Genomic DNA, 12,632 nt, shown 5'->3' with positions numbered 1-12,632 from the left:
TGGAGCCTCCTGAATATTTTTTAATTAATAGGAGGGTTCATACATAAGGAATTTAAGCCTCCTGATAATAGCTTTAAATTTCCGCCTCCTTAGAGGAGGAAAAACAATAGACAGGTATTTAATTTTGGATGGAATTTCCCCTAAATACCTTGAGAGGAACTGGGTATCTGTGCAAATCGCATGATTAAGAGCTCATCAGGTACCTAATTCCTGTAAATTAAGTTCCACTGTCAAGGAGACCAGCTAAATGAACAGGAGTTACAGGTACGTCACATCACCTTGTTTAAACTCTACGTTTTATTTCTTACAAAGCAACCGATGACTGGGAAGAAGCTGAAAATAAACACCATCACCACAGGATCCCTTACCACATTGGGGCGCTTGACAATGTTCTCCAGCTTTGTGTGACTGAACTCCAGGCTGATGACATTGTAGAGTTTTTCACGCTGGGCCTCTGGTGTTTCATAGTATCTCACAAATTGAGACATGCTCATTTCAACACCTTTCTGCGTGTTCACATCCATCACGTCCACTATCCGTCGGCTTCCTGCAAACACACAGAAATACTCTCAAAACATTTACCTTTGCTTTATTTATATACGTATATATAAAAAAAATCACATATATATTATTATATATATGTATACATTCTCAACGACTGCAGGGAAACTGTTATTAGAGGATGAGAGACCAGCATCAGTCCCTCCACGGGTCCTGAGCAGCTCCAACAGTGAGCAGGGAACTGTCTTGGAAGTGGACTTTGTGCCCAGTATGACATGAACAAGTAAATTGGTGTCACTCTGCTTCAGAGAGATGGAGAGTTTCCTCCTTTACATGAATTGACATGAGCAGAAGTACATTAAAAGCTATGAAGAAGCGAGATAATATGGTAGCAGGGGGCATGCAAGACACACAGCTCTCCAAATCATACTCTGCAATTTTCTAAACATCCATATGCCTCTCAAGATGCTTTTACTCATCTACAAAAATTATCCATAAAGAGCAAACTGCCTTGCATCACCGGATGCTATAAACTGCTGGACACCTTATACAGATTGCTGAGCGTTCTCAATTCCATCGTCAGTGGAGATGAAAGCACTAAATGCCATAGAAGAGTGAGTCCCCACTTTGGATCTCTCAACAAAAACTACAGGACATACTTTCAGCTTCTCGAGTGGCAGACATACAAGTCTCATTAGCACCAGAATGTTGAACAGCAGTTTTAGTCGAGCCTTCAGCTTTACACAGATTAATCCACAATCTTCTCTTTGGCCAACTGGAAGGTTTCACCTCTCCCAGCAATTTCATCATCCTAATTAGCAGTTCATTTGTGTGTGAGCGAATGGGAGCCCATGAGAGACATGCCTCATTTCCAGGAGAGAAGGATTCCAGCAAACAAACTCACAACGCTTCAAAAAAATCAAAACCATTTTCACTGCTGAAGAAATAACTCAAAATAAATTGCATTAAAACAAAATGGAGGGCCGATATATGCCATCAGAGGGAACTATTAATAATTACAGCACCTGGCCTATTGTGTGCTTGGGAGCAGTATTTCAGCAAGAATGATAGTTTGGATTGCATCACTCCATTAAAAACATCCTTAGCCACTGATAGCAATGACAGTGACAGATGTGATAATGATTCTGGAAAGGAACCCAAGACCATAAAGCTTTGTAATCAAAAAGAAAAATTTATACAGTGTAAATCTGGAATAGTCCCACTGGCCCGTCAGTCAAACTCTTCACTACAAGGCCGGTGAACAGGATTTCATCCTTAGTCTGAGCTCGGGACTGTACATAGTGTTGCCACCTTGAGGCAGGATGGGGAGAAAGTTTAGTTATGTGTGAAAAGCACGAGAGTCCTTACATTTGGTATTTGCATGTTTGAAACAACATACATAAAATCTATTTTTGGGTTGGGGTTTTTTGTTGTTGTTTTTTTAATTGTTAACTTTACTGTCTAGGGGGAATAGTCTCTTTTCAACTCAATAGGCTAGCAACTGGGGTGAAGTCCTGTTAAACAGCCCCTGAATAAAGCCAGCCTGGTTTCTGGCTTCCAGTGCCTGGGAATTAAAGCAGTGGCTCCAGCCCAGAGAGGTTAAGTACACAGATACTGAAAAATTGTATTTGAAGGACTGCGTGGCAGAGTCTGGCATCTGCCATGTTATAGTCTAGGTTTGATCTCAGCTTTGCTGGAAGCGACCTTGTACAGCCTCTCGATTATCCTTTCTGAAAGAAAAATCAGCAGTTACCTGATGAATTAAAAATATGAGGCCCAGTTCAATAGCAGGTTTGTTAAATGTACACGATTATCAATTACCGGCAGAAGAGCTAAGATTGAATTGATAGTCTCTTGACTTCCAAATTAAAGAGGGGATGTTTTTCTCTTAAACCACAGTACTGTCAAATAAGCCCATACATAATGATTCCTGGAGTACCGCTCACAAAACTTGAGACATATAATTACAGGTTAACAGCCTCGTGCTCACTGCCCACTTCCTAGCAGTTCTGGCTTACTGCCAACTTTATCTCTTCTTTCCTGAAAAGATTCAGCTCTTTCTTCTATTTCCTGCCCGTAGGAGAAGGTTAAAAAATATCATCCAGAAAGGGAGACAGGTAAAGAAGCACATAGAGGCTCCAGAAAGCAGTGACAGGCTGAGAGATCTCAGGTCAGGCTGGATTTCTGAACATCTCCAACATGCATTTTACTTCATGTACCATTCCTGTTAACCATTTCCTAGATTCCCTCTTGCCACGCTGCCACTCTAAGAAGGGACCCCACTCAGTCAAGCCCGATGCAGCACACCGAGTCCCAGCAGGATCTCAGCGGGGATCCTGGCAGCCTCTTCCCTCGTATGGACCATATTTCTCACTTCAGCTCATCACTCGCTGCGCATGGATTAACATATACCTGGATGCCTCGCTGGCAAAGAGCAGCTCTTACTGCTGGCATGGGAAGCTTCAGTGCACCATGCCCCACCTCATCCTTGGCTTCCCAGGATTCTTTTCCAATATAACTCTTGACTGGAGAACGCCTGGACGGTGTGGGATTAAGAGGCGTTGTTTCCTCTCCTGCAGCAGATGTGACTCAGAGGCAAAGTGGTGATGCTAGGGTTCACTGGAGGGGATTTTACAGCCTAAAGAAGAAACGTCTTCCTCCTCTACTGCTGCTTACTCATCAAGCACAAGTGAATCCCCAAAGGATCACAAAAACAGTAACTAAGAAACAAGCTAGCGCCATCTTTGATGAGAGGAACAGACAAAAGCAAGCAGAGGGAAGAATCAGTTGCAGAGATGTAAGCTGGAAAATCAAATCAATCAGGAAGGGCTACTTTAGAACTATGCTTCATTTGAAACCTTAAAAAAACCCCAAGTTACTCTAGCCCACATATTAGTAAAATCCACAGTAAAATTAAGGGGTTCAATAGCATATATAATATCTGTTCCCTTTATGTAGAGGCCTAGTGACCAAGGTGCTGTAAAGGTTTTAACAGATTAAATCCTACAACAGTACTATATGCTGCAGTATCATTATTTTTTTACATAGAAACAAACACCTGGAGGAAAAATTACTTGTGCAGAGTCCCTGCCTCCCACTGCCCACCCTGTACAAGTTGGTTTGGTACGGAGATTTGGTCCTCTCTGTTCTGGGCTTCTCGGCAAAAATATTTTGAGAGTAACAGGAGGTAAACCTTGTCCTCTAGTCAGAAAGAAAACTGCACTTCATGAATGCAGGTTACACAGCACCTTCCCTGCATCAGCAAACGCTTTCACAAATCAGAGCTTCACCAAGTCCAACCCAGAGAGAGACTTCAGGAGTGATGGGCTCCAGCTCCGAAGTCATTCAGCAAAGCTCTCATCGATCTCCCCTGCAGAACTTGCACCCACACTTTGCTCTGCGTATAGAATATGTAACCATTTGCCAGAGAGGGAACAGTGAATGGGAAATTCTATAATAATTTCCTCTGGGGTTCAACAGTTGCCGTTTCCCATTTCTAAAAAGGTGAAGTACTGCCTTCCCCTGCCTTGACCTGAAACAGCTTCAGACTTGCATTATCCAGGCTACGACTCCAGTCTTCAAAATAGCCCATCCTCTCCCCTGACAGGGATTTAGCATTGATATTAGGAGCAGTGGAAGCAAGGAGTGGTCCATAAGCAAAGCAAACATGAACCACGCAGCAGAATACAAGAAATGCACAGGAGGTGTGAATCAGAGGTGAAAATTACACCAGTGTTTTCTAGGCTGCTGTCTCTTCCCCAGCACACCACCAGCAGGAAAAGGTGCAACTCTCCCACCGCAGAGGAAAGACGAAATGTCCTTTCTGTAAGAATGATTATCAAGCCTGTCCATTAAGAGGATAAAGCTAGCTTGGGGAATTATTTTAACCCTTTGTGATTGAAGTAACATCTGTGCCCAAGGTACGATATGGTGTCTACAACCAGAAACCGACCTCAAATGCCAAGGGACAGGCCTGCTGGTCCTTTCTAATCTTTACGATTCTTACTGGGAAAAAAATCCTTGGTTTGTAAAGCAGGATTTTTGGCAGAGCCTCAGGAAATCTGCTAGCTTCACTAGCGGGTTAATTGTACCTAAAGACTGAGGCTTTGACTTGCATCCCCGTTAATCCCTCTGGAGCTCCCGGAGCTGGAAAGCACGTATTCTTCTGCTACCCACAGGAGACTATTATGATATCCCACACTAACTGGGAGGGATGTGAATCAGAGCAGAAAGTCCTTGCTCAGGCGGAGCTATTAATGACATTCCCCGCATTTCAGACCCAGGGTAAGAACAACTGAAGTTGAGACACGTACGGGTACCATCGCTCCCAGATCCACCAGAGGGCCCAGAGGAACAAAGGGAATTAAGAGTCCAGCTCGGACACTCGCACACGTCTCTCCCGCACGCCTCCCAGTCAGTTTTCTCACCCAGCATTCTCCCCAGCACAGCCTGGTCCACCATGAAACAAGTATCCCAAGCCATGCAGCTCTCTGCCTTTCCTCTTCACAGCCCCTCGCCCAGGTATCTGCCCCCCCCAGCTTCCCAGCACGTGCCACACTGGCTGCAGAGCAGGAGCTTTTTCAGTGGGGTTAAATCATTTCCTTCTTATGGAGGTGTAAAGCTACGAGTGCCTGACATGTACCTTCCCCCTCCTTCCCCTCTTCGGTGTCTGCAGCTTTATCATTTGGTATAAAACTGCCAAATTGCAATAACCTGTGTTATTAGTTTTTTTCACGCAACAAAAGGTAAGGTATTTAGAGCATGTCCACAGGAAGAGCTTAAACCAGCAAAAAGTTTTAAGCGTTAATGCTACAGGACTAGCCTAAAGAAAAAGGCTCAGGGCAAATAATGTGTTTTAGCTGCATTATGTAGAATCAATTAGTATCCTTACACCTACCCAAAACATAAACTGTAATTTTCAGTGATTCTTTGAAACTTCAGCCAGTGAAAACCACATGGAAAAAAAAATCCATATCCAAAGAAACATTTTACTTTTAATTTTTATACAGTATCCAAATGCATTGACCTATAGTATAAGCATACTCCAGGTAGCTGAAAAGACAGAGCTAGCACACAAACAACAATTACAGAAAGGAAAATAATACAAGTTCTAAGGTAAGTGGGAAGGGATACAATTTTGTTGAAAATCTTATGTTTTTATTTATCTATCAAATCTATTTTAAGACCATTGATTGTTTCCAAAAATGTCTCAACATGAAACATACTAACAGACAAAATATAGGAAAAATGTTATAAAAATTAAATAATTTCATGTTAATAGCATTTTATAGTATCATTGTATTCTACACTATCAAGAGTATCTTTGCATACTAAGAATGCTACAGAAATTAAATTATTTCGTTAAGTTAAGTTTCGTTAAGTTATTTTCGTTAATCTGGCAATAGCAGAGTTCATTATTTTCCAAAACACAAGCACAAAGGAGCATTGATTGGATCAGAGAATCTATTCTCCTTTTATTTTTAGGAAAGCTGCTTCTGACGCAGAACCACACCTTTCTCCCAACAGAGAAAGGACAATTTACTTTTTTATGGCCTTATTTACATTGTAAATTCCAAGCTATACTTTTTGTGATGTGCTCCACCAGTAATATTAATGGTGGGAAGAAGAGCGTAGCTGTGCCTGGGGCATCTGGCAACACGTGCCAAAGCCCAGCCCGCAACTCAGCATCCAGCTCGGAGCGATGGAGCACGCCTCTCCATCAGGGAGAGGTTTTGGGAGATGGCTGAGATGGTTCAAAAGCTCCCTGCTCCTCGAAGGTCTCACCTCCCCTGTCCTGGCTGTGCAGCCCTGACCTTCTCTCACTTTGACCCTGGCACTCTGACTTTAGGGCAAGCAAGTGGAGATTACTAAGGTATCAAGAAAATATTTTCCTTTTTCTGGTTTTCTAGTTTTCTGCTGACAGTGTGAACTGGATCAGCTCACTGAGGGGTTAGATATGCACCAAAGCTGGACCAGGAGAAGGACCTCAGGATCGAGAGCCAGCACGGCACAAGCAGGGGTGGAACAGCCAGAACTGGGAGGGAAAGACTGCTCTTCCCTTAGAGCGCCTTTTCTGCCTCCTGAAATCTCATCATCAGCCCATAATGAGAAACATTATAGCCTTGATTTCCTGATACTTGGCAATTAGGAAATGGAAGACCACCTTCAACTACCATTCATGTTACCAGTTAATGTGTGAATTGTATCAGCAATCCTGCAGCTCTCCTTTGGTCTAGACTGGTATTTAAAAGTGTCCCGTCAAAGGGTTGGCAACAACACCACACATCTAGTATCCACGCTTTAATGAGGACATCTTGAGATGTATATAGCTGTGATTACATCAGACTTCCAGAACATGCTGATATTGATATATATATTTTAGGTAAAGGCATAGCTACACTTGAAGGTCATTTTGGACTAAGGTAAATTATTACACTAAAGCATAACAAGTACCATGAAATATTTAGGATTTTGGGTGCTATTCCTCCAGAATAAGACTGCTTCTTTCTAGTTTGGATGAGCTAAAGGAGAAGATGCTTATTGCAGAAAAACAGTGTGACTACAGGGAGTTATTCTAAAATAGCTATTCTGGTTAATTTTCTCACGTGGACAACTCATTTTTAAATCCACTTGTAGACAGAGGCTTTGAGATGACTGTGACCACATCAACACATCAGTTCAATTTCACTTTCATGTTTTGACATCATGGAAATACAATCTTTTGAGAGGTTTAATTTTTATTGTAACGTTCATTCAAAGCGGATTTACTGCTGTTTATATCCGGACATAAACATGACTGTTTTTAGCAAAACTGTCCCAGTTTAACTAAGATTTTTTTAAAGAGTTTGATTGTGTTGGGCAAAGGACAAACTTAAAGAGAGCTCAAACAGGAAGCTCAGCTCTAAAAATAGAAATGGTTCTACTTCCAAAATGGCAAGTCAGCGGACATGCTAAACATAGGCAAATGAGTGTTATAATATTTCATTTTTATTTCTAAGACCCAAAAAAAAGCATAAAGAGGGAGCATCAAATACCTTCTTTTTATTTATTTTATTGCACTGAAGCCCTAATCATGGATCAAGGCTCACCCATCAGGCACTCTTCTGATGCACAGCTCCCCAGTGGAAACTCACGACAGAGGTAGAAGGCTACATCCATCATGTTTTAGCCCAGCATCGGTTAGTGCTGAGAGCTAAACCAGCATTAAAAAAAAAAAAAAAATATATATATATATATTTATATTCCTCCCCCTCTCTGCAAGGGAGGAAGACAGTGTGAGTTTCCTGCCAGTTCAACTTTCTGAACGACCTCACTGCAAGAAAGAGCAAAGCCCGTGCCAGCACACCGGAAGGGGATAGGAAAGCAATGCCAGGAGTGGGGAGAGAAGAAAGAGAATGAGCAGGACACCAATTTAGACTTGCTTAATTGGTATGGCAAAAAACCAAGTTGTTAGATGCAGTGGGTAGCACAAAGAATAGAGACACTACACCAGGGCACATAATAGGCAGCAATAGCAAAAACTAGATGCCAGTTTAGATGACAAAAAGATGGTTTGGCACCAGAGCACGGTACTGGAATTAGAGGGACAAGTTTCTATTTCCAGTCTATCAGGAGCACTGGGTAAGTTTTAACCTCTCTCTGCCCCAGGTCCTGGTTTCATGATACAAACTGTTCACCAGTACTCAAGAAACTGATGAGGCTTAAATAATTTTTTAAGCGGGGTCAGCTCCCTGCCTGCTTCACAGCCCAGTTCCACAAACATCAGGGTAAGGAATGTGTGTCGAGCACCAGCGCTGGCGGCTGCTCTGGGAAATCATACAGTGACACCGAACCATAAACCCAGCGTCCCCTTCTGATATTACAGACTGGAGCTTTTCTTCTTAAACAATAAGCTATTTAAGAGGCACAAAACCAGTGCGTGTTAAATAAAGCAATGTCCTCTGAAAGTCTGCCACTTTAATATAGAGGTTTCCACTTTATACGTGCACTGCTCTACCTTAATATTGGTGGATGCCGAAGTCCCAAAGGGTTGCTTCAGAGCTGCTACAAACCGCTTCAACTTTCAACAAATTAGGTAGAGCCCTCAGACTGTAGGAAAATCACTAATGTAACCTTCACTTGAAAAAAATCCATACAGAAACTCTAAAGTCTAGTTTCTAATTTTAATTCTGCCCAGGAGAGAACACAGCGCAGCTCCACTACTTCGTAATTCTTCGTAGACCTGAGCAAACAGGGAGCAGAGAGAGGAACAGTTCAGAAATCACATTACGTTGTCTGATCAACATATGCTGGTGTCCCACAAAGAACTAATAGATCCCATGATAAACAAACAAAAACCCACCTGTCAAGTCCTACTGGTCCTGCTTATAGCAAAGTATGTTGATCTCTCTATCACTATGGGTTCATGGTTGGTAAGAGTATCCTAATAGCACTTGCTCAAGTCTGAAAGGATTTATTTGTACTTCCTCACAAGCTACTATGAGATTAGGGAGTAAAATGAGTTCTGTACAGTAGAGTGGCCTCATCAAAGAAAGAGGGATACAAAGAAAACAGGAGAGGTCGCTCAAGGAAAAAGAAACAAAAAAAAAGACAAAGACAAAAGGATGAGCCAGTAAGTCCTCAGTGCTGTACTTGGAAAAGAGAAACATGCTAGACAGAATTGGAATGAATCGCTTCAATAAAACAGCGCCTTTTTTTTTTTTTTTTATTGTCCAGATGTTTCCTCTTTGTAGCTCTCACATTTAAAAAGAAATGCAACAGCTAGAAGTCTGGCCAGCTCACACCAACAGTACCTATAAACCCCTTTGTTGATAGACCATTGGTTTGACTCCATCCTAGCTTAGATGTTATCATTTTCAGTGGTAACGTTTATTTGCTGATTTAGTTGAGGTCTGACTTAGCAGATTTCCCAATTACAGAGAAGCTTCAGAGCATGAAGCACTTTGGCAGTCCCAACAGCATGACTGTGAGGACATTTGGAACTTGATTTTAAAAACAAAGTGTTTTTAAAAAATAGTGGGAGATTTTAAAACAAGTTTTGGCCACAAAACAGTATGATGGAGGAACTATTTGTTTTTGTAAAGACTGGATCTCAAACACATGTTGCTGCAATATTGCAAATAGCCTTATAACACCTGAGACAAATCACCGGCCCTAACGTACACTGCTTTCTGATCTTCCATTTTTCCCCTTGAAAAAATTTGTAGCCAGGTACATAACTCAGCTCCCTTAAGGCACAGGTTTTGGTTTTGGATCCTCAGATCAATGGGAATAGCACTGACATGCAATTATTTTAGTCACTTGTGAGGAACTTCCAAGCTCAGCCTCATCCTGCAAGGAGCCATCCTTATCTCCTGTCTTCAAAGTGCTCTTGGATCCCCCTGCTCCTCTCAGCTATCGGAGAGATGTCCTGTCTCTTGTGGATCTGAGACCCTCGATAAATTTAGGGTGTGACTTGCAGAATCCAGAGACTGAGGTACCCTCAGTCTGAATCCTCACATGTTCACAAGTTGTTTTTTATAAAACTACCAAGACATTGGCCTTCCAAACCATGAGAACAATGAGGATGCTTTCACTAACTCAGTTTTGGTTAATACTCCAACAGTCGCACTTACAGGAAAAGGAAAAAAGCAGAACGCAGAGAGCAAACCAGGCACAGATCACACTGTGGGGCACAAAAAACAACGATGAGCAACAAGAGGAGAAATCTTACAATGAATGGAAATATTTCATAAAGTACCTCCCCTCCCAAGAGATCACTGTTGACTCCTCTCCCCTAGAAAAGCCTGGTCCACTGCGTTTTGAAAAATGCATTATTTGGACAGTAGGAACAGAGCAAAGACCTTACTGCTTCCTTCCTCCCTACCCCTCCACACAAGACTCCTGGAGGTACAGCAGCTAGTGACTCCTGACGCAGCTCTTCTGCTCTTCCAAACGTGGCAGGACAAATCCCCGCACAGGGGGAGAACCATACATCTTAATCAAGACTTAGATGCAAGTCCGAGGGCAGACTTTTGCACTTCCTTTCAACAGCCTGTTTAATTTTGGGAAGCACTCCTTACAACAAAGTTTCTCTAATGAGCCTCCCTCCTAACTCCTCTCGGTCTCCAATTTCACAACTTCCTTGAAACAAATGGAGCGTTGCTCTATAGAAAAAGCAACACTAGGTCCCTATTCAGCAGAAATGATGGAAAGTTTTCTGAACTGCAGTGTGTGGCTGCTTTGTCCTTCTTTTGTATCTGCACGGCTAATTTTCTTTCACAGGATGGAGAACTGTACATTGACTAAGACAAAATTTCCCCTACTTGCCTGCAGACCACACTACGAGCCTCTCGACTTGCTTTGTAGTTCGATGTGAATTCAACCATGATACAATTTTCAGAGCAGATCAATTTGAGAGGGGGAGCAAACACGCAGGAGGAATGAACCAAAAAATCACTAGGAAGTAGTCACTCAGAGACAGTTATCTAGTTTGCTTTCAGCTTTTTTGAGTAGCTACTAACAAAAAGCTGAATGCATTTGCACAGCCACCTCGGGAACTATTGTGCTAACGCACCAGAAGAAATGTATGCTAATGTAAAATAAATGTTTTACATGGTCTCTGCCCTCCCTCCTGCCTTCACCCACCTGATCTGCAGTCACCACCACCACAATTTTCTCTTCTGTGGAGACACTTACGATTCTTGATTGAGTACTGAATGAAATTTATACATATGTATATGTATACATCTATGAATGTGTGTATAGTTTTTAATATATATAAAAATCACATTTTATAAACCCAGAATAATCATTACCTACAATGTTTGCATCTCTCTCCATTCCCCCTTCATTAGCACCTACTTCCAGAAGTATGGATTAGAGAGGTTCTTGTCTTTCTGTGAAGTACCCGGCATGTATATCCTCATTTTAGCTGGAGTTCCTGGGGACTACAGCAGCATATGTATTTAACAGAACAAAAATGGCTAGATGAGTGATACAGAGCCTCACAAAGCTTATGGCTGTTACATACACTTGACAGGCAGTAATCCTTTCTGTCCCAACTGAATTTAAATTATTTAAATCAGCCTGCTTACATTAACTAGTAAGGGAACTTGTTCCACCCCATCGCAGTCCCCTGCACAGAAGAGGCCATGGCTCGCCACATTCAGTACATCATTTACAGTTTACAGAAAAACTAGAAACTGAGACTCCCTAAATTCATTTTCCAGCACCACACTGAACAGGCACCTGAGCAGATCATTTCACCTTTCAGCCTGGTTTTCACCTGGGAAAAGAAGGCCACACCATTGACTGTGCACCATTACACTGTGGAATTGCAGTTACTCCTACAATGAGCAAAATGTTGCGATGCCAAACTTCAGAAAACTTGCTTAGGTCTCTCCCCTGTGAAAAAACCTTAACAGCCAGTGAAATACTCCTCTGCAGGTCTAATTTCTTCCACTGATGTTAAAGAAAGCTCAGTTGCTGACTTCAGTGCGGTACAATTAAGTCCTTAACATCTTACTCAGTGAATAAACCATGAGCAGATGTATGATGGCACACAGCATCTCCTCCAGAACTGATACTTGTCGGCAGCACAAGGGAAGGCTGACCTGCACTTGCAGGGCCAAACCCCCTTATTTATAGGGCTCTTCCCTTGCAAACGTCTGGGATTTAATGATGTAATTTATTCTATTATCTTTCTCCACTGACACCATGATTATAAACTCATAGTTGAGGCAGAGACCTTCACACATATTTTTTTAAACGCTCGATTTGCAACTGAAATTTTTGGCTCAGCTCCTGTTCTTTTGGTGTTTCTAATGAGAAGGCAAAACCCAGCAATAATCAAATATCTCTTCAGCTACTCCCAGCAAAGAAAGCAACAGGATATGTAGAGCCTTGGTTTTCCTTTCACCCTTTGTCTTGGAGATCAAAGCCTGCCGCCAGGTCTTTAAAGATTTGACAGAATCACAGAAATCAAATATTGAAATGATTTATTAGGTCCCATTTTGTGCATCATCTCCTTGGGCCAGATGAAGATTGCTTTCTGCAACAGTTTTCGGAGCTTTGTCGTGTTTGCTTTTTACTGCCATACCTCAATGCACAAATTTTACCACAATTAAAGGCTTTGCTGCTTTCAACTTTAC

At 42.0% G+C, this 12,632-nt stretch overlaps 1 protein-coding gene across 2 annotated transcripts in view; it reads right to left on the bottom strand.

The window, feature by feature from the left end:
• KDM2B (lysine demethylase 2B) overlaps window positions 1–12,632 on the bottom strand; it is a 128,369-nt gene that overhangs the window by 90,329 nt on the left and 25,408 nt on the right. For both annotated transcript variants that reach the window (XM_075167717.1, XM_075167718.1), the window contains one exon: window positions 369–547. In XM_075167717.1, the coding sequence (XP_075023818.1) occupies window positions 369–547 (179 nt within the window). The remainder of the gene's footprint in view (window positions 1–368; window positions 548–12,632) is intronic.

This window comes from Calonectris borealis, chromosome 18, assembly GCF_964195595.1.
Source record: "Calonectris borealis chromosome 18, bCalBor7.hap1.2, whole genome shotgun sequence".
Classification (NCBI taxonomy): domain Eukaryota; kingdom Metazoa; phylum Chordata; class Aves; order Procellariiformes; family Procellariidae; genus Calonectris; species Calonectris borealis.
This window is presented reverse-complemented; position numbering and strand designations above follow the sequence as displayed.